The sequence below is a fragment of the Aquarana catesbeiana genome, linkage group LG01 (assembly GCF_042186555.1).
Source record: "Aquarana catesbeiana isolate 2022-GZ linkage group LG01, ASM4218655v1, whole genome shotgun sequence".
In the NCBI taxonomy this organism is placed as follows: Eukaryota; Metazoa; Chordata; class Amphibia; order Anura; family Ranidae; genus Aquarana; species Aquarana catesbeiana.
In genome coordinates, this window is record NC_133324.1 from 892,405,096 (window position 1) to 892,430,566 (window position 25,471).

The window sequence follows — 25,471 nt, forward strand, 5'->3', positions numbered from 1 at the left end:
CTTTGCTGCAGTTACAGAAGCAAAATGAAAGAGGGTTTCCAAAAACTAAAATTCCCATAATCTTTTAAATTATCTAAAACAAAATGTAATATTTTGCAACACACCAGCCCTTAGATGTGGTCGCCATATTTTTTTTCCTGCTTTTTTCTCCATTATCCTGCAAATAACACACTTCATGACCCTAGGTGGCTACAGTCACTCCTACAGTGTATCTATGGAGGGAGCCATGGTTGTCACACAGGCAGCTTCAATATTTCAGGACTGGTAAGCTGCAATATATTAACTTTTAGTTCTTGGGTATAGTTATCTTTTAGGTACTGTTACTTCTTACAGTGAATATCAAGGCAAAAAGATAACAAAAATATATGTAGTACATATTTGCTTGTGTTTTTTCCCTTCCTCCCTCTGCAAGTACAGAAAAATACCTGTTAATCTGTCAGAAATAAACTCATGTGGGCTTACAACACAGCATTTTTTATGGACTAAATGGTGCCAGCCCTGCCCAATATTATTTTGCTAAATTCATCCTACTGCCTTCATCTCTAAAGTACAGGCATTAACTGACCTGTAGTACCAGGATAAGAACAGGAAGGGCTAAACACAATCTTTGAGATAACACAGGAAGTGTGCAGAAGATACAAGAGAGCTTGAAATTATGGTCAAAATCAACAGGTATTTTTTTTACAATTATTGAACAGACATAACAAAATGCTTCCAGTGGTGTATTTAACAAAATCATAAGCATACCTACCTGCACTTTGTGTTTTACTTATATAAGATGTGCATTGATTATATAGTTGTATTGTGTCATTTGTTGCTCTGTATGTAAAGCCTATAGTAGAGTAAATCTCCACATTCTGATGTCAGCTGTTTCAGCTTGTGTTCAAACATGAGGCGACAGGTTAATACATGACCTCCGTCTGTAGTCTAAGAACTGACACTTACTATGAAGAAACTATATATCCCACAATACCTGGGTTTCTCAGCTTGTGCAGGAGAGAGCTAACCAGTCATTAGATACACTATATTACCAAAAGTATTGGGACACCTCACGCACATGAACTTTAATGGCATCCCAGTCTTAGTCGGTAGGGTTCAATATTGAGTTTTCACCTATACCACTTCAACTCTTCTGGAAAGGTTGTCCACAAGGTTTAGGAGCGTGTCTATGGAAATGTTTGACCATTATTCCAGAAGTGCATTTGTGAGGCCAGGCACTGATGTTGGATGAGAAGGTCTGGCTCGCAGTCTCCACTCTAATTCATCCCAAAGGTGTTCTGTCGGGTTGAGGTCCAGACTCTGTGCAGCCCAGTCAAGTTCCTCCATCCCAAACTTGCTCATCCATGTCTTTATGGACCTTGCTTTGTACACTGGTGCGCAGTCATGTTGGAACAGGAAGGGGCCATCCCCAAACTGTTCCCACAAAGTTGGGAACATGAAATTGTCCAAAATGTCTTGGTATGCTGACAGCTTAAGAGTCCCCTTCACTGGAACTAAGGGGCCAAGCCCAACCCCTGAAAAACAACCCCAAACCAGAATCCCCCCCTCCACCAAATGATTTGGACCAGTGCACCAAGAAAGATCCATAAAGACATGGATAAACGAGTTTTAGGTGGAACAACTTGACTGGCCTGTACAGAGTCCTGACCTCAACCCAACAGAACACCTTTGGGGTGAATTAGAGTGGAGACTGCGAGCCAGGTCTTCTTGTCCAACATCAGTGCCTGACCTCACAAATGTGCTTCTGGAACAGTGGTCAAACATCCCCATAGACACACTCCTAAACCTTGTGGACAGCCTTCCTAGAAGAGTTGAAGCTGTTATAGCTGCAAAGGGTGGGCCAATGCAATATTGAACCCTACTAACTACTGGGATGCCATTAACCACTAGTGGACTTGCACACAACGATGTACGTCGGCACAATGGCACGGCTGGGCAAATGGGCGTACAGGTACGTCCCCTTTAATCATGGCATTTTGGGCCCGCCGCGTGGTCCGTGACCGTGGTTCGCGCGGACTCGTGTCCGCCGGACGCCTGCGATCGTGTCACGGAGCGGAAGAACGGGGAGATGCCTTTGTAAACAAGGGATTTCCCCGTTCTGCCTAGTGACATGACAGGGATCTACTGATCCCTGTCATCAGGAGCAGTGATCGCTGTCATGTCAGTGGAAGCCCACCCCCCCCCCCCCCCCCCACAGTTAGAATCACTCCCTAGGGCATACTTAACCCCTTGATCGCCCTCTAGTGTTTATCCTCTTTCCTGCCATTGTCATTTACACAGTAATCAGTACATTTTCATAGCACCGATCGCTGTATAAATGACAATGTTCCCAAAATGGTGTCCAATGTGTCCTCCATAATGTCGCAGTCACGATAAAAAATAAAAAAAAAATCGCAGATCGCCACCATTACTAATAAAAAAAAAAAATATATAATAAAAATGCTATAAATCTATCCCCTATTTTGTAGACGCTATAAAACTTTTGCGTAAACCAATCAACATACGCTTATTGCAATTTTTTTTACCAAAAATATGTAGAAGAATACATATCGGCCTAAACTGAGAAAAAAAAATTGTTTTTTTATATATTTTTTGGGGGATACAGTATTTATTATAGCAAAAAGTAAAAAAACTTTTTTTTAATCAAAATTGTCGGTCATTTTTTGGTTATAGCGCAAAAAATAAAAACCGCAGAGGTGATCGAATACCACCAAAAGAAAGCTCAATTTTGTTTGGGTGCAATATTGCACGACCGCACAATTGTCAGTTAAAGCGACGCAGTTCCATATTGCAAAAAGTGCCCCGGTCAGGAAGGGGGTAAATCCTTCCAGGGCTGAAATGGTTAAAGTTCACGTGTGTGTAAAGGTAGGTGTCCCAATACTTTTGGTAATATAGTGTAAGTTGTACCTGTTTATCTGCATTCTCTTCTCCAAAGCCTTGCAAAGTACACAGAGATCAGATGGTTTTTATTAGCTTCCAGGAGGCAGGATCCAACCTACCACAGAGCAGAGAGCTCAGTGTAAATCCGACACCTGAACAGCAGGAATAATAAGCTGCTGATAGGGGGTGCAATATTTTGCAGGCTCCTGTTTAAAAAAAATAATAATAATAATAAATGCACATTTTTTTATTTGCAAATATATGTGCATTTATTATTTTTCAATTAAAGGTGAACTTCGCCTTTAATATCACTGAGGAATTGCGCTGGCTGTTATGTGGTTAGACATTTTATTCTAAATAAAAGAAGGGTATTGGGTAGAACAGAAGGAGCCTGTGGGTATCCGGTCATACATTTAGGTCATATTCATTCACAAACCTTAGGGCAGCATTATCTCTAAACACTCCGCTGCATGTAGAGAATGTTGCATTATCTCTAAATACTCCACTGCCTGAAGGGAATGTTTTACATAAAGGTTTTTAAACTTCACCAGGAATTAGAAGAGGGCAGATGGGACATACAGTTAAACATGCTTCTTCTCATATATGAAAGCAGAGGACCATCATAACACACAGTGACATCTTTTTCCACCCCGCTGTCAATGGTAAATCTCACAGATCTGCATAAATAAGTGCGCTACACTCTAATTGTTATGGCCTATGTCATTTTGTCACACAAATGACTTCCACTAATACGCAGACACGAGTGCCTATTATCGCGGATGCGCTGCATGACTTTATGAAACATGAAAGGTCATTATGCTAGGGGAAAACATTATTCATGACATTACCATGAGTCAAACAAAATGCTGCTTTAGATTAAAGAGGACATGCCTCTTTCTGCCAAACTTAATACTGAAAATAAGGAAGATAGTGAAAGTGCACACTGTGCTGAATATATACTGATTGGCTAAGTTAGAGGAAGTCATCCACCCGCCTCTTCACCTCAGCTAATCAGAAAGCCTTGTATTCAAAACCGGGCCATAGTAAAAAAAACTTCCTCACTTTGGGGGGGTGGGGGGATATCTGAATGATGCTTGTAGCTACAGGCATCATTCAAATATCATTCTTTTCAGCCGGCGTTTCTGTGCACGATAAGAATGATCATAGCAGCAGTCCCGTGGCTTGATCGTTCTTATAGGCAACGGGAGGGGAGGCCCCCCCTCCCGCCGCCATCCGGTGCTTCTCCGGGCTCTCCCGTGCCATCTGGGGCCCGGAGAAAGAATCGTCTGGTGCCGGGTGACAACGATAGAGATTTCCGGTGACCAGATGGTCACCAGTCATCTCTATGACCATGGGAGGCCCGGGCGCAACGTTATGACGTCACGCCTGAGATCCCGGGTGTCAACAAAGCCGCGATCGCGGCTGTCAGCATGAAGATTGGTGAATTTTTTTTCACGATCTCATGCTTTCCAGCCAGGAGGAGAGATGTGGGGTCTTATTGACTCAGCATCTCTCCATAAAGAGGACCTGTCAAATAGATTCCTATTACAAGGGATGTTTACATTCCTTGTAATAGGAATAAAAGTAATCAAAAAAATAGAAATGTAAAAAAAAAAGTGTAAAAAAAAATAAAAAATTTAAGTAGAATAAAAAATAAAATAATACATTTTTTTTTTTTAAACGCCCCTGTCCCCGGTAGCTTGCGCTCAGAAGCGAACGCACACGCAAGTCCCGCCAACATATGTAAACGCCGTTCAAACCACACATGTGAGGTATTGCCGCGTGCATTAGAGCGCGTGCAACAATTCTAGCACCAGATCTTCTCTGTAACTCTAAAATGGTAACCTGTAAAAATTTTCAAAGCATCACCTATGGAGATTTTTAAGTACCAAAGTTTGGCGCCATTCCATGAGTGTGTGCAATTTTAAAGCGTGACATGTTAGGTATCCATTTATTCGGCGTAACATCTTTCACATTATACAAAAAAATTGGGCTAACTTTACTGTTTTGTTATTTTTTAATTCCAAAAAAAAGGCAAAATTATTGCGCAAATACCGTGCAAGATAAAAAGTTGCAATGACCGCCATTTTATTCCCTAGGGTGTCTGCTAAAAAAACATATACAATGTTTGGGGGTTCTGAGTAATTTTCTAGCAAAAAAATTATGATTTTTACATGTAGGAGAGGAGTGCCAGAATAGGCCCGGTATTGAGGTGGTTAATTAATAAAATGCAAAGATTCCTGTGAATGGCTGAGCAGCCCGGCTTGATTTTGTTTCGGGAACGGGATGGGAAGTCTGTGTACCACTACTGTAACACAGCGCTGTATACTCAATGTAGGTAATGCTATATACAGTTTATACAGCACCAATAGCAACCACATGTATTAGTAATGAAAACAGTTAGCTTGGCCTAAAGAAACTGTTTAAAGTGGAACCCCAGTCTATATCTAAACTAACCCTAAAGCCACTCCCACCCCCCTTCTAACTACCCAGGTACTCTGCTCTGGTCATGTCCTCCCCAGCAGCCAGCTTCAGGGGAAAGGAAAGAGCGCTGACAGCGGCTGAAATGCCTGTGCAGTGATGTTACCTATAAGCTTACTATGGGGCATCTGTTGTTGGCAGTCCCTTTTCTCCTCTGAAGCCAGCACTGGTAGCCAATCACGTGACCAGACCAGAGCACACTGAGAATAGGTAAGTATAAGCATCTTCTTTCTACAGGGTAGCTAGAATAGCAGTTAGAAGGGGGTGGCAGCAGTTTTAGGCTTAGTTAGATATAGACTGGAATTCCAATTTAACCACTATCCTACTGGGCACTTTCACCCCCTTCTTGCCCAGGCCAATTTTCAGCTTTCAGCGCTGTCGCACTTTGAATGACAATTGCGCAACACTGTACCCAAACAAAATCTGTATCATTTTTCTTTAGACAGATTGAGCTTGCTTTTGGTGGTATTTAATTATCACTGGGTTTTTTATTTTTGCTAAACAAACAAAAACAAACGGAAAATAAAAAAAAAAAAAAAAAAAGTTTTTCTTACTTTCTGTTGAAAAGTGTTGTAAATAAGTAATTTTCCTCCTTCACTGATATGCACTAATGAGGCACTAATATGTGCACTGATAGGCAGCGCTGATGATGAATGGTGCCCTGATTATCTGTGCAGATCTGCCCTGTGAGGAAATGCCACTGATCGGCTCTCCTCTCCTCATGCGCTATCAGCGCAAGGACAGGAATGCCGGTAACCATCATTTTCTTGCCTAGTCATTGGCTCTTTACCCGGCTCTTTATCTTTTTCCCAGGGACAGAGCACACCACCAACCACCGTACCGAGAGCGGGAGGATGTCATATGATGTCCTCCCAGAACGAGGGTGCTTCCGCCCGTCATTTGACAATATGGTGGGCGGGAAGCAGTTCAATTGAAACCTGGAGTTAGGCTGCCAGCTATGCTGTTGATTCTACTTCTTTCCTGTATGATACATTTTACAGACATCATAGCAAAAACAAAGCCTAGTACACACTGAGTTTTTTTTTTTTTTCATTTAACCCAGCGGGCTGAATGAAAAAAAAAACCGAAGAGCTCAGGAGGAGCCGCTGTACTAACTATGCAATATTAGTACAGCCCCAGCTGAGATATTGTGTTCTAACAGGGGGACGCCGGGGGGAAGAAAACAAATGAAGCCACCACATCTAAGGACTTGTAAGGTGTAATATATTATGTATTGTGTGTGATCCCTCCAGATCACTGTGCTTGCAAGGGGGATTAATAAAACCTCTTATTACAGTTTGGGGGAGATTTATTTAAACTGGTGCACACACAAACTGGTGCAGCTGTGCATAGTAACCAATCAGCTTATAGATTTTATTGTCAAAGCTTAATTGAACAACTTGAAGTTAGAAGCCAATTGGGTACTATGCATAACTGCATCAGATTCTGTGTGCACTGGTTTTAGAAAGAAAGAGATTGCGCCCCTTACTTGCTTACTACATTCACTTTTATACAATTGACCACTAGAGAGGAGTACCTATAATACTGAATATGAAATGCAACGATCAAAATATGGAACAGCATTTAAAATTGTGAGAATTAATAAGCTATTAGAATGACTCAAAACATGTTCTTACTGAGACATGACATGAGACATGACAGCCCTTTCAACCCAGAAAACTGGTGGCATCTTATGCCGTGTACACACGACCGGACTTTTTGTCGGACTGAACACCGAAAGGACTTTTTGACTGAGTTCCAATGAAACGGACTTGCCTACACACGATCACACCAAAGTCCAGTCGTTTCGAACCTGATTACGTACGACTGGACTAGAATAAGGAAGTTCATACCCAGTAGCCAATAGCTGTCCTTGCGTCCTTTTTTGTCCGTCGGACTAGCATACAGACGAACGGATTTTTCGATCAGACTCGAATCCGTCGGAAAGATTTGAAACATGTTCTATTTCTAAAGTCCGACAGATTTCTTGACAGAAAAGGTCTGATGAAGCCCACACATGATCGAATTGTCCGACGGATTAGTTCCGTCGGACCAGTTCGGTCGAAAAGTCCGGTCGTGTGTACACGGCATAAGAAGTTCTGCAGGGGACAACTCCAGATTGAATGTAAATATTGCAGCAGTATTAAACATTTGCAGGTTTGTATTTAGTTTTTACCTGGAGTTCTGCTCTACTTGCTCCCCAGTGCCTGCAGTTACAGAGGCGAGGGGAAGCGTGTTGTAAAGTCTACTGGTTAACTGCTTGTTAACCACTTGCTTACTGGGCACTTAAACCATCCCCTCCTATCCAGACCAATTTTCAGCTTTCAGCACTGACGCAATTTGAATGACAATTGCACGGTCATACAACACTGTACCCAAATGATATTTTTATCATTTTTTCACCACAAACAGAGCTTTCTTTTGGTGGTATTTGATCACCTCTGCAGTTTTTACTTTTTGTTAAAAAAATGTAAAAAACTGAATTTAAAAAAAAAAGGTTTTTATTTTTTTATATTTTGTTATAAAAAATTTAAAACAGGTAATTTTTCTCCTTCATTGATGTACGCTGATGAGGCGGCAGTGATGGGCACTGATGGGTGGCAGTGATGGGCAGCACTGCTAGGTGGCACTGATTGGCACTACAGGTGGGCATTGATAGGTGGCACTTGTGAGCATTGATAGGTGGCACTTGTGGGCATTGATAGGTGGCACTTGTGGGCACTGTTAGGTGGCATTATTAGGTGGCACTGATGAGGCAGATGTGCCTCTTCCACTTCGGGACCGATGTCCCTCACATCCGAGCCGGTGATCGGCTTTTTTTTTCTACTCACGCTGTCAGCGTGAGTAGAAAAAAAGAACGATTACCGATCTTTTGTTTACATCATGTGATCAGCTGTCATTGGCTGACAGCTGATCACATGGTAAGGGGCCGGGACCGGCCCCTTACTTGGATCGGTGATCACCCGAGTCTCAGTGACTCGGTGATCACAGTGCGCTCGGCGTGCGCCCTGCAGGGCGCGTGCACAGGGGAGGCCGTCATATGATGTTATCCTATGTGTCCATGTACACAGTCTAGTTTTTTGGCATTGTTAGGCAGTTGCGTTTAACTTCATTTTACCAGAAGCAAAAAAATGGGCTCAGACGCAAACGTTTTCCACGTTTCAGTCGCCAAACGCGGCTAAACTCCGGTACCGCGTTTAGCCGCGTTTGCGTTTATAAGTGTTTTTAAAGGAACATTTTACGACCTGATTTGAGGCCCAATATCTCGGGGTCACTTAATGCTAGGAACCCCAAATTTGGTGTGCAAACACATTGGAACTAGCACTATAACATATCCAAATTTGGTTCCTAGTACTAAGTGACCCCGAGATATAGGGCCCCAAATTCGGGTCACAAAATGTCATTCTCTGCTGCAGAAATGCTTGACATTTTGTGACCCGAATTTGGGGCCCTGTATCTCGGGGCCACTTGGTTCTAAGAAATCCAAATTTGGATATGTTGTAGTGCTACATCCACTGTGTTTGCACACCAAATTTGGGGTTCCTAGCACCAAGTGGCCCCGAGATACGGCCCCAAATTTGGGTCATAAAATGTCATTCTCTGCTCTGCAGATGCTTCTAGACGCAAACGCGGTAAAACACGCCTAAACGCGGCATGCAAATGCGGCAAAACCGGCGTTTCTAATTGCCGGTTTCAGCTTTTAAAAACATATGTTCAGCAGTGTTTGCACTGGCGTCTCGTGTGCATGAGGCATTAGGCTTCATGTACACAGGACGTTTCTCAACCTCTCCTGAAAGCTGGAACATCACAGCTAGTAATCCATGTTTAAAAATGTGTGTTTAGCAGAGTTTACAAGCTGCGTTTAGCCGTGTTTGCGTTCAGGAGCGTTTACTAAAGATAACCTCAGGAGACCATCCCAAATGATTAGAAAGCGCTAAAAAAAAGTATTTATTAACTATGTCATCTATTCTGTGAAAGAACAGTGTAAGTAGCAGCTGAGAAAGCAGTGTGCTTGTAGCTAGCTGTTATTTTTTGGTTGGTTTGTTATTATGGACCCCATGATGAGCATGTGTGAGGAAATGTTCCTGATGTTGCTTTTGCTGAGGCTCCAAAACGTAGAAACTTGTGTAGACGTAGAAAATTGTGTGAGAGGACGAGAGTTCGTCGCTACTGGACACATCCATTGATGGCTCAACGCATGTCCACATGATACTTTTCTAATATGTATGTTCAGCTGCGTAATTACCCAGAGAAATTTTTTTATTTTACATGCATGTCAATTGCCACCTTTGACGTTCTCTTGGAAAAAGGTTATACCCTGTCTAGTTCACAAATTCTCAATGGTTGACGGGTGAGTGAAATTCCTATTCAACTTCAGCATCAAGTAATGCAAGTCGTGTATTGTACAGCATAATTGGCTGATGAAGGGAATATTACATGGTATATCAAGCTTGCATACAGCGATAATTGAGTTTTTGGAGTGTTGTTAGCATTTTGCACGCTCAAAAGTAATAAATAAAATGTTTGCCTTTAAAAATGCTACTAGACGAAAAGGCACCTAAACGTGGGTAGCCGCGCTAAGCAGCACTTGGCGTTTAAAATGCCTCTAAACACAGCTTCTGAATGCATTTTTTTGGGTTCCAAAAAAGCCTCTAAACGCAACTGCCTAGAAATGACTATAATTGAACCTGTGTACGTGTACTGATAAGATAACAGAGGAGAGTTCAGGAGCAGTTGAAAAAAAATGCCCAACTGCTCCTAAATGTCCGTTTACCAGCAGCAGTGTACATGAGGCCTAAACCTCTTGCCAACCATGTGAGTGTAAGAAAAGTGGGCTTAACGCCAAGTCACCGCATATTTAAGTCCATGGCAGCCTAAAGTTGTGTGCTGAGAGCATGCTCACGGTGCACTCCCAGTACACTGACCAAGCTGTCACCAAAAGCTCTCACCCACAGCTTCCCAGACGAACTCCTGATCATGTGATCGTTGTGAGAACCAATCATCGCACCGTTAAGGGTTTAAAGGTTAAGATATAACTTCAGCTCAGGCTTATAGTTAGATTTAGGGGATAGGTTAGGGGCTGTGTTTAGGGGGTTCATTTTAAGTTTAGTGTCGCGGATTAGGTTGAGTCTGATTTCTGCTGGGTTATATCCTTTATTTGGAGTCCTTGAAAGATAGATGTTAGCATGTGAATCACCTCCCCAGAACACATCAATCTAAAAATGCATTTTCTTTCAACCTGTAGTTGTAGACTTTAAAAAGAGAACCTGCTGAGAGTAGTATTTTGGCAGCTTATTTTGAAAAGTGAAGGCTTTGAGGCTAACATTCCGATCCTGGTACCACTAATGCCGCGTGCACACGACTGGACTTTCCGGCAGAAAAGGTCCAACGGAACGAATCCGTCTGACATTCCGATCATGTGTGGGCTTCATCTGACCTTTTCTGGCGAAAAATCTGACGGACCTTAGAAATAGAACATGTTTCAAATCTTTCTGACGGACTCGATTCCTATAGAAAAAAACGTTCGTCTGTATGCTAGTCCGACGCACTGAAAACGACGCAAGGGCAGCTATTAGCTACTGGCTATTGAACTTCCTTTTCTAGTCCGGTCATACGTCATGTTCGAAACGATCAGACTTTGGTGTGATCGTGTATAGGCAAGTCCGTTTCGTTGGAACTCCGTCGGAACTCCGTCGAAAAGTCCCTTCGGTGTTCAGTCCAACAAAAAGTCCGGTCGTGTGTACACGGCATAAGATGCCACCAGTTTTCTGGGTTGAAAGGCCTGTCATGTCTCAGTAAGAACATATTTTGAGTCATTCTAATAGCTTATTAATTCTTACATTTTTAAATGCTGTTCCATATTTTGATCGTTGCATTTCATATTCAGTATTATAGGTACTCTCTCTAGTGGTCAAAGGTATAAAAGTGAATGTAGCGAGCAAGTAAGGGGAGCAATCTCTTTCTTTCTAAAACCAGTGCACACAGAATCTGATGCAGTTATGTATAGTACCCAATTGGCTTCTAACTTCAAGTTGTTCAATTAAGCTTTGACAATAAAATCTATAAGCTGATTGGTTACTATGCACAGCTGCACCAGTTTGTGTGTGCAACAGTTTAAATAAATCTCCCCCAAACTGTAATAAGAGGTTATTATTAATCCCCCTTGCAAGCACAGTGATCTGGAGGGATCACACACAATACATAATATATTACACCTTACAAGTCCTTAGATGTGGTGGCTTCATTTGTTTTCTTCCCCCGGCGTCCCCCTGTTAGAACACAATATCTCAGCTGGGGAGATTGCTGTACTAACATCGCATAGTTAGTACAGCGGCTCGTCCTGAGCTCTTCAGTTTTTTTTTTTTTCATTCAGCCCGCTGGGTTAAATGAAAAAAAAACTCAATGTGTACTAGGCTTTATTTTTGCTATGATCTGTCTGTAAAATGTATCAAACAGGAAAGAAGTAGAATCAACAGCATAGCTGACAGCCTAACTCCAGGTTTCAATTTAACTGCTTCCCGCCCACCATATTGTCAAATGATGGGCGGGTGGAAGCACCCTTGTTCTGGGAGGACGTCATATGACATCCTCCCGCTCTCGGTATGGTGGTTGGTGGTGTGCTCTGTCCCTGGGAGAAGTCTGCTCGTGTGTACGCAGCATTCTTAGTATGTCACCTGGAACAAGTACTTGAGACAGCAAGTCAAACATGCTGAATGCTTGTTCCACAAGGTTGTAAAGCCAGGTTCAAGATGACAACCCAGGAGGCCAGACATTTAAAAAATAATGCAGCAATACCAATTTTCATATTCCTCTCCTTTATAGGTCCCCTTTAACTTGAGTCACTGGGGATTATTTCTGCCTAAACACCCTTGTGTTCCAGAGAGCGATATTTCTTTTGGCAATGTCTTGCACATTATATCTTTTGTTAGGTAGGTTTTGTAGTCTACCCTAACTTATATATGGTTTAAATTTTCCATGGCAGATAGGGCTTTAATTTGGTAGCAAATAATATTATTTTCCTATTATTGTATTGGGAATAAAACATTAGGATTTTTTTGTGCACCCCCTATATTTAACACAAAATATGAAACAAAAAAAGAGTGTTGATTAAAATATATTAGTTTGACAAACAGCTGTTCTCTCGGTGCCTTTAAGGCTTGGTTCACACATATGCGTGTGGCTGCAGGTGCAGGAATCACAGCGATTACCACATCCGCAACCACCCACAGTGAAAACGCACTGCTGTGAGAATGAGTAGGGCTGCCATTCATTATGAATGGCACCCCCAAGCATGTAAAATCGCAGTGCATGTGCAGGAACTGCAAGAAAATTGCATGGACATTACTATATGATTTACTGCGCTTTGAAAAAAGTATGTGCAACTTTTTCTGCAGGAAATGCAGGCACGGCAGCAAATTTAAATTAATGGGACGCAGTGTCAGCGTAAACGCGTCCCGCAAAAACGCAGGTATGTGAACCTGGTGTTAAACACGTGAGTCACCAGTGCTGTTATAAAAGTTGTACTCTAGGTGTACGGTATATAAAAAGACACAAAGTAATGCATCTTTGTATTTATTAAAATATCTTTTTTTTTTTTTTCAGATGCAAGCAGTGTAAGTATCTGAATTGAAGTTGGTATCAACAACTTGCAATCCCCTGAACTGCAACACTGGGGTTGGGGGGAAGCTGCACAAGTAGCCAATCCAGTGTATTGGGGTGCCCATGTCACCGACCAGTCATGCCCTGTGGGAGGAAAAAGACCTAGTTTTATTACTTAACTGCAATAAAGAAAAGGCAGGTATTCTGCCCTGACAGAGAGGGCTGTACTATGTAGTTTTGCTGTGTAAACCTCAGAATTTGATGAATTTTGGCAGGTAAAAGCAGTTCCTGTACAGTATATGTGTTTCATCTGTGTATTTAGCAGTTTGACGGGAGGTCAGCGTTAAACAAGCTGTATTGAGACTGTGCCTGCTGTGGTAAGCACTAGTCTGATAAGTTCCAGCTTGATCCACTCAGAATGTGATGAGTGAGAAAGAAAGTGCCTATCATAGGTGTATGAATCAATGACAATCCTTTCAGCTTACAGCAGCATCTATAAACAGAGTACACTCACTATGCAGAGGAAAGATCATTGTTTTTACAGGGACAGTAGGCCTGTTTGGTTTAGGAGCAGTAGAATGTGGAGTATGTGTAGATAACATGGCCTGCTCCTGGTTACATGCCAGGTCACTAGAAATAAACATTTATATTATCTATTATTATTATTTAAAGGTACTTCTATAGCGCTGTCGATTTACGCAGCGCTTTTACATATACATTGTACATTCACATCGGCCCCTACCCTCAAGGAGCTTTCAATCTAAGGTCCCCAACTTACATTCATATACTAGGGCCAATTTAGATAAAAGCCAATTAACCTACCAGCATGTCTTTGGAGTGTGGGAGGAAACGGGAGTACCTGGAGGAAAACTACGCAAGCACAGGGAGAACATACAAACTCCAGGCAGGTAATGTCGTGGTTGGGATTCGAATCAGCGACCCTTTTTACTGCTAGGCGAGAGTGCTACCCACCACACCACTGTGCTGCCCATATCATAGTGGCTGGAATACACAGACCTCTATGAACCTGAATGGAGAAGCAACAATGTTACCCTGGCATGCTCTTTTAATTTGTACAAGAGAGACCGCCTGTTGGAAGATAACATTTTATTTCATAATACAAGAGGTGTTTGAAATATGAACTATGGCTATACCAAGCCTCCGCATTCTTGGGGGCTGTCTGGAATGTGACAAGTTGTACATCAAAGCTTTGTAGCATATCAGAATCTTCATCTGAAAGAAGAAGTCAGGCCCGCTATCAAGGCTGAACAAAAGCTTGGCTCCTGACCGACTGGTGTGATAACGCTCTGCAAGCAAGCTTCAAAGAGGGCCATGGCTGCCAGGATGATTGATGAAGGTGGGTTACAAAGATCAAAGAATCAACAGGCACTGAAGATGACCAAAGGCACATAGACATGATACATGGACAATGCTGCCCCTAGAGGCTACTACAGCAGGACGGACAGGAATATAATATATTGAGGAGGACTGCCCCGTGAATACTTTGATTGGTCAAAAGTCTAGATGGGCTGGCAGTGGGGTTGGATCTGGACGGTGTATGATTGAAGTTTAAAAAGGGCTGACCGAGACAGAGAGCTCTCTCTGTTACCATCTGGAGCCCAGCTGATGAGACCAGGTCTAGGGGACAGCCTTGCGATAAGTACCTATGATGTTCTTTTGTTATATGATCTATAGTATTTTCATGTTAGCATATTCCTATTTTCTTGGTAAATAAATAAGACGTTTTATTAAGCAGTGTGTTTGTTTTCATAGCTAACATTATATTATTGTGCTATCAACAGTAACATCAGAGTTTTAATAGACTAGCTAACTATAGGAATAGACAAATTAATACATACATATACATATGGAATAAATAGAAGGAATCCGTAACCACCCTTGAATAATATTTATTTTAGAAGTTAGTTCAATTGGCACCCCAGAAGGCATGTGGAATTTTATTTCTGCACAGAACCCAAACCCTAATGTATTGAGTCCCTATAAGCTAAGGAATCAACTACACCTAGAACTGAAACATAAGACAAGACGAGCAGCGCCAGATCCAAGTGCAGCAATGAGTTTAAAATGTTTTAATATAAAGTAAAGAACTTACTACAAACAAAGTAAAGCAGGCACTTCTGAGTAAAAGTCCAATTGGGCGACAGGGTCCTCAAATGCCTGATGAAGGAGCATGCATGCTCCAAATGCATGCATCATCACATTGCGACTAGGAATCCCCCTATTGATGTCCTCCCTGTGCACTTTACAGTTCATAGCCCGGGACACTGGAGAATACCGGCGCCGCCAAGTGACCCTGCAACATGATCCGGAGACTGATATTTGGAGCCTGTCGACCAATTGGACTTTTACTCAGATGTGCCTGCTTTACTTTGTTTGTAGTAAGTGCATTACTTTATATTAAAACATTTTAAACTCATTGCTGCACTTAGATCTGGCACTGCTTGTCTTATGTTTCTGCCAGAGGTTCTTCCATCCTTCAGCATGCTGCCTTCTCAGTACCAGCCACCATCCCTGTGGTAAACCACCCAGGCTACTGACCCCATCAAAAACTTCCTTGCCTTTAATCAGAAGCCCCTCTTATTTTAATCTACTACTGACTCTGATTTTTCCCCTGGATTTTTGGACTACATTTTCATAATCTTGACAATCTCACCCCTCACCCCTCCCCTATCCCACAGATGACACAAACTTGTATGGTCAAAATATCTGAGTGCAACAATTTTTTGTGTATTTTACCTAGAACTGAAAGCCTTCTCTGTTGTGGATTCGTACTGGTTCGTGAACTCTGAAGCCCTGCTTGAGTGGTCCTGAAAGTTCTATGAAATATTTCATCAGTGAGCAGACCTGCAAAACCTGGTGAGATTTTTGGCTGGTATATGTGTATGTGCTAATGTTCATTGTATTGCTAATGCAAATTGTTTTAGGCCTGTGTAGCTGGTCAAGTGTGCTGGTGAGTGAGGGGCTGATCACCCTTGGTTATCTGACGTAGCCTGCAGATTGACAGGATAAACCACACATCTTTGAGGAGAAAGTGGGAGAAATATAGATTTTTATTTATTTTTTTATTTTATTTTTATTATTTTTTTCCCCCACGTGAGAGTGAAATAGCTCTCTGTTCCAATAGAAGTTCAATGTGGCCTGCCTTCTGAGATAATAGGGCTAAAGTCAGTGGTAATAGTAGAGCATTTATTAAGAGTGTGCTCTGCCTTGTGTGGTGTAGAACTACAAGTTAGCTTTTAAACAGCTTTTATCTGTGTGTTTTGTCTGTGTGCATTGTCTAAAAGCTGCTGTGTATAGACTAATTGAGCAACTTCAGTGTAGACTAATTAGCATATCAATGGAGGACATTGAAGATTTTCTTAAAAACATGCCTGTGTTAAATTCAATACTATGCCAGAAAAGCTTTAACACACCAATTTAATGATCTTTTGAAACAATGTAATATTCATAATGATGAGACAAAACAAAAAAGTCTTCAAAAAAAAGGCAGGAAAATGAAGATGGCCAATGTTGTATGCATGTTATTGAAAATGAAAGACATTGCTATAGTGAAAGAAGGCCAATAGTGTACTGAGAGAAAGCAATTATTGGAGCAGGTACAAAGTGTAACTAAGAATATATTAACAATGGTTGCAAAGTCAGATGCAAATGTTTGTGATCACATTGAACAATTAGTGACTGAGAAATGTGTATTAGAACAGAAAATTAATAAATTAGAGGACACTTGTAAACAAAGAGAAAGTTGTATTGTAGTGCGGTAACTGTGCTTGAAATTGATTCAGGTGTTGAACCAGTGGAGACTTCTGACGAGTCCATTGCTAGTGACTCCTCAGACAATGAAAGTGTAAAGTCTGTCGATTCCGATCATAGAAATGTTATGCGATGTGAGTCTCCATCACCATATGCTCAGAGAAGGGCCTATGCAGGGAGACCGGCTCTCAAATGCTTTGTTTGTAAAAAGGGGGGTCACATAGCTAGGTATTGTTTGGTGGCAAATTATTATATGAAAAGGAAAATCGCACTACCCAAAAACTACACCAAGGCGTTATGAAGTTTATTCTGCGAGATGGGTTAGCAATCCAAGGCATAAACCCAAAATGGAGGTAGCTGCACGTTCATTCAAATATAGCACTGGGGGAAACAATGTTAGCAGCCCTTAGTGAGCCGCATGGATGGTAAGAATTTTCCGGTTAATGTTTCTTTGCTATGAATAAGGTTTAGATGTATATTTCAGAGATTTGCCCTTCATGTTTGGAATATTATAGAGGACCTTGATATATTTTTAGTATTTTCAAGGATAAGCCTCTGGAATGTTATTTTTTATTTTAATTTCTGTTTTGGTTATTATGTTTTTTTTTCTTCCTCCTCTTATTTGTATTTTATTTGTATTTTTTTTTTTAATTTTAACTTTTTTAAAAAAAAATGTAATATTTTTTGTTTTTTCAATTTTTTTATATTTATTTATTCATTTATTTTATTTGTTTTGTTCAGGTGGAAAAATTGTTAAGTTTAGTCCACCTGAAAGGGGGGTCATTGGATATGTCCTCAATTAGCAGCTGAATACATTTTGTTTAAGACAAGAGTTGGTAGGAAGCCATTCTAGCCGCTGGAGTTATTGTAGTTTTTTTCTTTGTTTTTATTTTCATTCAGGTGGAAAAAGTTCCAAAATGTTTAGGCTTTGTCCACCTGAGTTAGTGCATAGGTCTTAAGGTACAGATAATTGTTTTTTTTTAGCGTTTAAAATGAGAATTTTTGAGAAGCAACATTCGTTCATTTTTTATTTTTTTGTTCTTACCATGGGGATCCATTTTAGAGTGGGTTCATCCTAAAAAATCATGGTTGTTTTGATAATTTGTTTAGAGTTGCAGAAGCCAGTAATATTAAGTTCCTGGGTTCCAAGGAGGGAACTGTAATTAATCATAGCAAGCGAGCAGATATTGTGGATAAGAATTTGATTCTGCTCTTGTTTTTCACTTCCAGAGTCCTGGTGGAGATTGGAGGAGAGGTTTCTGGAACAGCGATGAAAGATGTTCATCTGGCTGGCAATTTGTCTGTGCCATACCACACCGCAAATTTGTTCTGATAAACATTCAGGGGAAAAGGGACAAACGAAAAGATTCAGATTAATACTTGCAATATAAGGTTTCTTTTTCTTATGGACAATTTAGTGCTAATGCTGAATCTGAAAGACTGTGCCCATCAACAAGGCTTGTGAAACATTTTTCCGGAGTCTCTCCTGTTACTACTGTGAAAACAAGTGCAATGGGTTGGAGGTTGGGGAAGGAATATAACCTATCCAATCCTTCAGAAGGAGAAATGTAAAATATGGTTTTTTTGTTTGGCGGGAGGAATTGAAAGAAGGAAATCATGTTTTTAATGTGGGACATGTATTGACATAACTGAATAAAAAATTTTGCAGGTACCCAGGAGGCTGGCACTTACGTTTATCTCTTTTGAATCCCCCCCCATCTCACTTGTGTGAATCCCTTAAGTTTTTATTTTCTTTGTGATCAGTCCCCTGGCTGATTGAAAAGAAAAAAAAAGTAATCTATGGCCAGCTTAAGTCTAGGGGTAGAGGACTATGGTGTAATATTTATCTTATTCCTCTCTTCAACAGGCTTGCAGTATGTTCCTCTTCTCTCCAATGCTGGCCAAAGCATCTTAAGCCGGCTATACATGGCTCCCTGTGCCCCTGTGTGAAGGAAAGAAAATTGAGTCTTCTATGGGCTGCTTTAGAATAGAAGCTTCAGGAGGAACAGTTGCACGGCGAGGAGGAAGCCTTCTGGAGCAAGGAATAAGGTGTTATACCTTATTCTACCACCCCAAGACTTTAAAGTTGAATCAACTTTTTATACCATGTTACATGTTTACACTCATATTTAGGGTGTAACTTGGTTGCAAGCCAACCCTCCACCTTCCACTTGACAGTGTGCAGGGGTTCTTCTTCCCCATGGCAGCTGTCCTTTTAGAATTTTGTGCAGCTGTGCACAGCAGCAGTTGCAATCCTTTGCAGACTCATTTGCAAAAATAAGTAATAGTAAATGCACATATTTTTTTTCTGCAAACATGGATGCATTTATTAGGTTTTGGCAAAAGGTGGGGTTAGCCTTTAAAAAGCATTTAACCCTTCCATTGAGGGATGAAGAAGGGTTGGAGCACCGGAAGGCAATTGTTCTTTCTGGTGCCTGGAGTTTGGCTTTAAGAGTACATTTCTATTCACTAAATCCTCCAATGAACTGTCCAATGAGTTGGAAGAAACTGTCTGTCATCTGTAAACAAATTTTTTTTTCAGGAATGTTTACAGACAAAAAGCAATTCCTGGACTTTGCTTTGGTCATGCTCATGCATGCTCCTGCATCAGTAAAAATTCACTAACACCTCCCTAGTGTCTTTAAATGTTTACCTAATATAACCTTTCAATTTGTCACTGTGTATCGCATGACTTACAATGAGGTTAATCAGTACCTTTATATTTTTGTGTATAGTTCAAACAGTGCCAAGATAGTAAACCAATGTACTTTCTGAACCTGTCTGGGTTTGGTATGCAAATCCATCAACCCTATATGTCTCTGACCCTAACACATCACAATCCAATCACCCGAACACTCAAACCCAAACAGCCTCAAAATACCACTTAACTATTAAAGTGTATGTAAACGCTAACAGTAAATTCCTCTTGTTTGCTTCCTTATGGTTTGTTAAATATACCACTGAAAGTGTTTTTTTTTATACCTGTTCGACAAATGCAAAAAAATATATATATGTATCTGTGCATACAGCCAAAAAACCTCCTGTACTCTCTACCTCTGGACTGTTATTAGTAAGCACCTTTGCTATGTGGACTATAACCCCCCCCCCCCCCCCCCCCCCCCGTTATATAGAAGAGAGGCAAGTGTTATGTAGTCCTAATGTATTCCCTGTCCTAAGATAACAACACTGCTCAAGTATAGTTTAGTCACTCCAGGACCGAAAGTGAGTTAATGGCAGGATTACAGGTTAAAATAAAGGAAAACTGATTTGAGAAATGAAAACTAATGCAGCCACTACATCTATGGACCAGTAGCTGCAATACTATCAGTTTTTGTTCTTGGGTTTAGATACACTTTAAAGGGTTTAACCACTTCCCGCCTGGCCTATAGCAGAATGACAGCCGGGCGGTGGTTCCGTTATCCTGACTGGGCGTCATATGACGTCCTGCAGGATAACAGCTGCCGTGCGCCCGTGGGGGCGCGCATCGCGGCGATCGGTGGTGCGGTGTGTCAGTCTGACATACCGCTACACTGATCTTGGTAAAGAGCCTCCGACGGAGGCTCTTTACCACGTGATCAGCTGTGCCCAATCACGGCTGATCACGATGTAAACAGGAAGAGCCGTTGATCAGCTTTACCTCACTTGCGTCTGACAGAAACACCACCAAAAGAAAGCTCTATTTGCTGGAACAAAATGATAAAAATTCTGTTTGGGTACAGTGTAGCATATTTGCGCAATTGTCATTTAAACAGCGACAGCGCAGAAAGATGAAAATTGGCTTGGGCAGGAAGGTGTATAAGTGCCCGGTATTGAAGTGGTTAAAGTACATACATTTCCCCTGGAAAAGACAATTATAATTATGTTTGCAAAAGTTGAAAGCAGAAGAAGAAGAGGATGGCCAGCAATAATGTAAATGGACACAGTCTCAGAAATGATGATGCTGCAAAGAATTAAGACACGAACAAAAGACAGATCATTCTGGAAAAACACTGTTCAATGTGTTGCCAAGAGCTGACATCTACTTGACAGCACTTGATGATCATTTTTATAGGCAGGACAAAAAAAAAAAAAAAAAAGAAAGGTTTAAAGATTTTTTTTAGGAAGAGAAATACAAAATATCCTGTATGCATTTTATATAGTCTTCTTCCCAGTCAGCAGGTGGAGATCTAGTCCTATTTTCACATGATTAGCTATGTAGGCAGGCCATAGACAATGCAAATTTCTTTCCTGCAACCACGTATTACAGGAAAGAAATTTGCAGGATTCCCCCATCAACACAGACAGTGCTGACAGGAGAATCCCTCCTGCTGAGACACAGTGATTATTGCTAGCGGCTGTTAGTGATGAAGTAAATCTGGCAGGCTGGTTGTACCCAAGTTGATAGATTTGATCGATCAACTTGGTACACTGAGCCTGCCCATACAGGGTTCAAATCTCGGACAGTTCCTGATGTCTGTGGCCAACCTTAAGCTTTCAGTTGCGCAAAAAGAGGCTCATTGTTTACAGAACTCAAGCTGAATGAGTTAGATGCTGGCTGCCTCTGCTGTAATAATGCCTTTTTAACTAACCCAAAATGCTCTGGAATTCCTTTAGGAACAATTTATACATACAAAAGAAAACCCCAATGCTAGCATAACTTTAGGTTTACAAGCAATTATTTACTGTAATGAAGCTCCTCCATCAGCGTGTGTGCATTTTCCTGCATGGGGCTCAAGCAGAAGAGACTCCTTTGTATAGTAAAATATTAAAGTGGATGTAAACCCGATTCATGAAATCTGACCTGGGCACATATATCTGTAGTGTTTGCTTATCTCTCTCCAAAGCAGTAAGTCCTGTGTCTTTCTGCTTTTTCATTCCTCTGTTATCGGTAGGGTAACTTCTGAGAAGCTCTCTGAGACAGGAGATAAAACCAGCCTGAAATTTGTGTCGGGGTGGGTGCTATAAATAGATTAGCAGAGAGCTTGTCTTGTCACAGCACAGCTCTGCACATTCCTTCCTTCTTCTGCCTATTTTTGAGTGTATACCAAGACACCACTCCTACTGTTGAATGAGGAAGTAAAAATTCTAACACACTGTGAGAATTCTAAAAAATATAGCAAGCTGAAGACAGCAGATATACATGTAAAACTTATGTAGGAAGATTTGTTTCATCCCTGTGTATCATCTGAGGCTGTTCACTTCACTGGGTATAGGAGAGGTTTTACATCCACTTTAAAGGGCAAGTTCACCTTTACCAAAAAACTGCCTATGCAGATAAGGGACGTCTGTAGATAACAACAAATTGTACAGCTCTGACTAAATTTGAATATTGCTCTTGCTATAGGTGTAGGCCATTTACGTACCTCCTGAAGCCTGACTGAAATACTCCCAGGACATTGCTAGGATGTTGCTAAGTGTTATCTGTTATGGTTTGGTTCTGCCAATGTCTGTGTGTATCGTTACAGTCTACGTTCATCCATGAATGTTTTTGTCTACAAGTGGCAGTGTGTATCCTTTTTTATAAGGCTACTGAGCCCAAAAGTAAATCCTAATGTTTTTCGAATTTACAAAAATATGTATGACATACTACATACAATTAGAAAATTATTAAAAACCTGGCAATATAAATAACTGTGTACAGCCTTGAGACCAATATAAAATAAATATATACCTACCTTTACCATGCATTGCTCTTCCTAGAAATATCATCTTCAATAACTTAATCTTCAAAGTCAGATATACATATACAAAGCATAACCATAAAAGCAGGATTGGTATTCCTATCCTAGACAAAGCAGCATGCATGGATATTTCTTAGCTTATTAAGTGGGAATCTATTATTTTTAATATTTATCTGGCTGAGAAGCCTTTGATTGTATTACCTTCTCCAAACCCTGGGTCGTATACCAGTTCCAAGATGATATCACCCATAGTGAAGCTGTACAGGTGCTTTAATCCTCCAAAAAACGTATACAGCCGAGGGATCAGAGGATGGGCCGATTTCAGCTGGAGGCTTCTCATCCAGTTAAGCGTTGAGGTTACAGATTCCCAAATAAAAGGTCAGTCCTCCAAAACGAATATTTCAGTTTGGGGTTGAACCACCCAACAGCTCCTTATATCTCTCGTAGACTTCAACAGTGATGTTCTATGGCTGAGTTCCCAGTTCTAATGGTTTTGGTTCTGGTGGGTCTTACTGGGCTGAAGGAATGTTGGGGAGGTTTTACACCCAAAGAATCGAGAAGGTGGTTCATCTCACCGTCTTCCACTTCCAGTTGAAATCATATATATATTTTTTGGCTGGACCGACCTTTTAAAAGAATTAATAAATAGTAGGACAGTGCCGTTTTCAGCATTCATCTGAAGCAAGAATTAAATGTCTGGTTTAGTGGTTGATATGTGAGTGGGTTTAGCGGGGGGGGGGGGGGGGGAGAACATCCCTTGAAGGGGTTATACTCACCTGGCTGTTTCATGTAATATTTCTCAATATCAGACATGTCCGTGCGTAGAGCACCCTCCAGATGATTGAGGATAATTTTCCTACTGTAGTAGTACCTCATGCCCAACAGAAAGATGGGCATACAGCACGCCAGCATCAAGGAGTTGGTCACAACAAAGCATATTACTATGGAGATAAGGAAGAAAAATAAACGATACCTGTCAGAAAAGAGAATTTAGTGTTGATTTCGGAATAGAAAAACCCAAACAACAAGAATCAGAACATATTAGATATAAGACAAAATATACACAGTTAATAACATATCAATAAAAAATGGAGAACATTTTTTTTTTTTTTAACAGCAACTTCCCCCATTGTCTCCGTTTTGTGTGGAGTAAAGCAAGATCAAATTGCTTTCATTTTTTTACTCATTCTCCAGTCAAAATGTTTGCTTTGGATCATGTAGGAAAGCTTAAGAAGCTGTCAGGTTATTATTGCTGTCTATAACCCCGTTGATAAGACTTCCCCTCACTTCCTGTTGGACCTATCAGACAAGAAGTGAGGAGAAACCTTCCATACAAATCGTTTTTGCAGAAGTTGAACTTTAGGGCCTATTTACACCAACCCAGTCTGCAGTAGTATGTTAAATGGACACTTGTTAAGGTGCGTTGCATTAGGGCAGCCTATTCATTTGAATGAGCTGCTCAATGCACCACCAAAATTGTGCATGCACTCTTTGGCTGACCATACGTGATTTGAATCTCGGCCGGTTCAGCAGGAACCGTCTGAGATTCAAACTGTTAATGGGTAGGCTGAATGTACCAAGTTGATCGATCAACTTGGGTACAACCAGCCTGCCGGATTCTCTTACGATTATAGCTAGTGGCTGCTTTATCCACCAGCGATATTCACTGTCTTCTCCTGGTGGGGATGACTTCCCCCTCCTCCCCATCGGGAGAAGGCAATGGCTGATTCCCCTTTTAGGACTGCCTGTGTTGATGGGGGAATCGTGCAAATTTCTTTTTACAGGAAATAACTATGTATGGCCTGCTTAGAAGCACAACGCAACGCTCTGTAATGCACATTTATCAGCAAGGTACATGAGAGTGCCATTCAGAATGACCATGGCACCAAATAACACCAATGCATGTAACGTGCATTGCCATGCTTCATAGCGCCCAACATTTTGAGATGGGAATGAGGGACACCTGCTAGCAAACGTATCTAGGCATAGGACACGCCCCCTTTCCACACCCCCTTAAAGGTGAATTAACTGAAAAAAATGTTAAATAAATCCACAAGGGCTTTTTTTTACCACTATTATTCCATTTATATTGGCTTCTGAAATGTACAAATGCAACAATTTAGGATTTGGATGAAAGGTTTAGCACTGGGAAACACTTTGAAAGATAAAAAAGTGCATTTTATATACAACTATATAGATCAGACCAAAATGAAGGGGGAAAAGGGACAGAGGGACATTGCTCCAAATCAGGAACAGCTGGGAGCTATGATGCTTGGTGGAAACATGTTAGTGTGAATAGGCCCTAGTGCTCTCTGACTGCAGTGGTAACATCCTCCTACCTTCAGTATGGCTGTGGCAAGATGATCTTGGCTGTTCACCATCACCCTACATATTTACCTTAAGAATCCAATAGCGAGAGCATAATATATAACTGCTGCCTCATATGCCCTGTAGTGAGTTTTTGATAGGAATATATGGAAAATGCACCGTAGCTCAAGTGAAAAACCCTGCTCTGCCTGTCACAGCCATGCTGTGAGTTAAGGAAGATCTACACACTTGAGTCCTAGACTCAAAAACCCAGTGGAGCAACAAATTCTGCCACTTTCCACCCAAAATAGAGATGTATGCACAGTGTTGCACAGAATTCTGCTTTTAAGAGGTTTTGCTGACTCAGGTCAAAGCGACAGATTCTCTTGTAAAAACAATCCCCTCCTGCTAATGCTCATGCAGCCCTCGTTCTTTCATCAGGAGACCAAACCCTGTGCGATCTGTGTCAGAGCTTACATTTGGTAAGCTTCCCTCTCATGGGACAGTGTCTGGGTCTGGCAACTGTTTGCCCAGGGAATGATACGGTGGGAGGAGAGCAACAAAGTTAAATCCGTAGCCGAGTGGTAGTTCTCACAGGAGAACCTATCATATAGTGAAACAGGCTAGTTTAATTACCAGAATTTACGGGCACTTAAAGTAGAACTAAGGGCAAAACATCTTTTTTCCCCCCATTCTGGATAGAGCAAGGGAGGGTTATGACCTTTTGTCAGTTTTTTTTTTCACCATCTGTGTCCCATTTTGGAGATTTCCCT

The 25,471-nt window shown here is 41.2% G+C and overlaps 1 protein-coding gene across 1 annotated transcript in view; it reads right to left on the bottom strand.

Moving 5' to 3' along the window:
* Positions 1 to 25,471, bottom strand: part of NAT8L (N-acetyltransferase 8 like) — an 82,969-nt gene that overhangs the window by 26,334 nt on the left and 31,164 nt on the right. Inside the window, exon 2 of the mRNA XM_073610917.1 lies at positions 23,168 to 23,332. Within this exon, the coding sequence (XP_073467018.1) occupies positions 23,168 to 23,332 (165 nt within the window). The remainder of the gene's footprint in view (positions 1 to 23,167; positions 23,333 to 25,471) is intronic.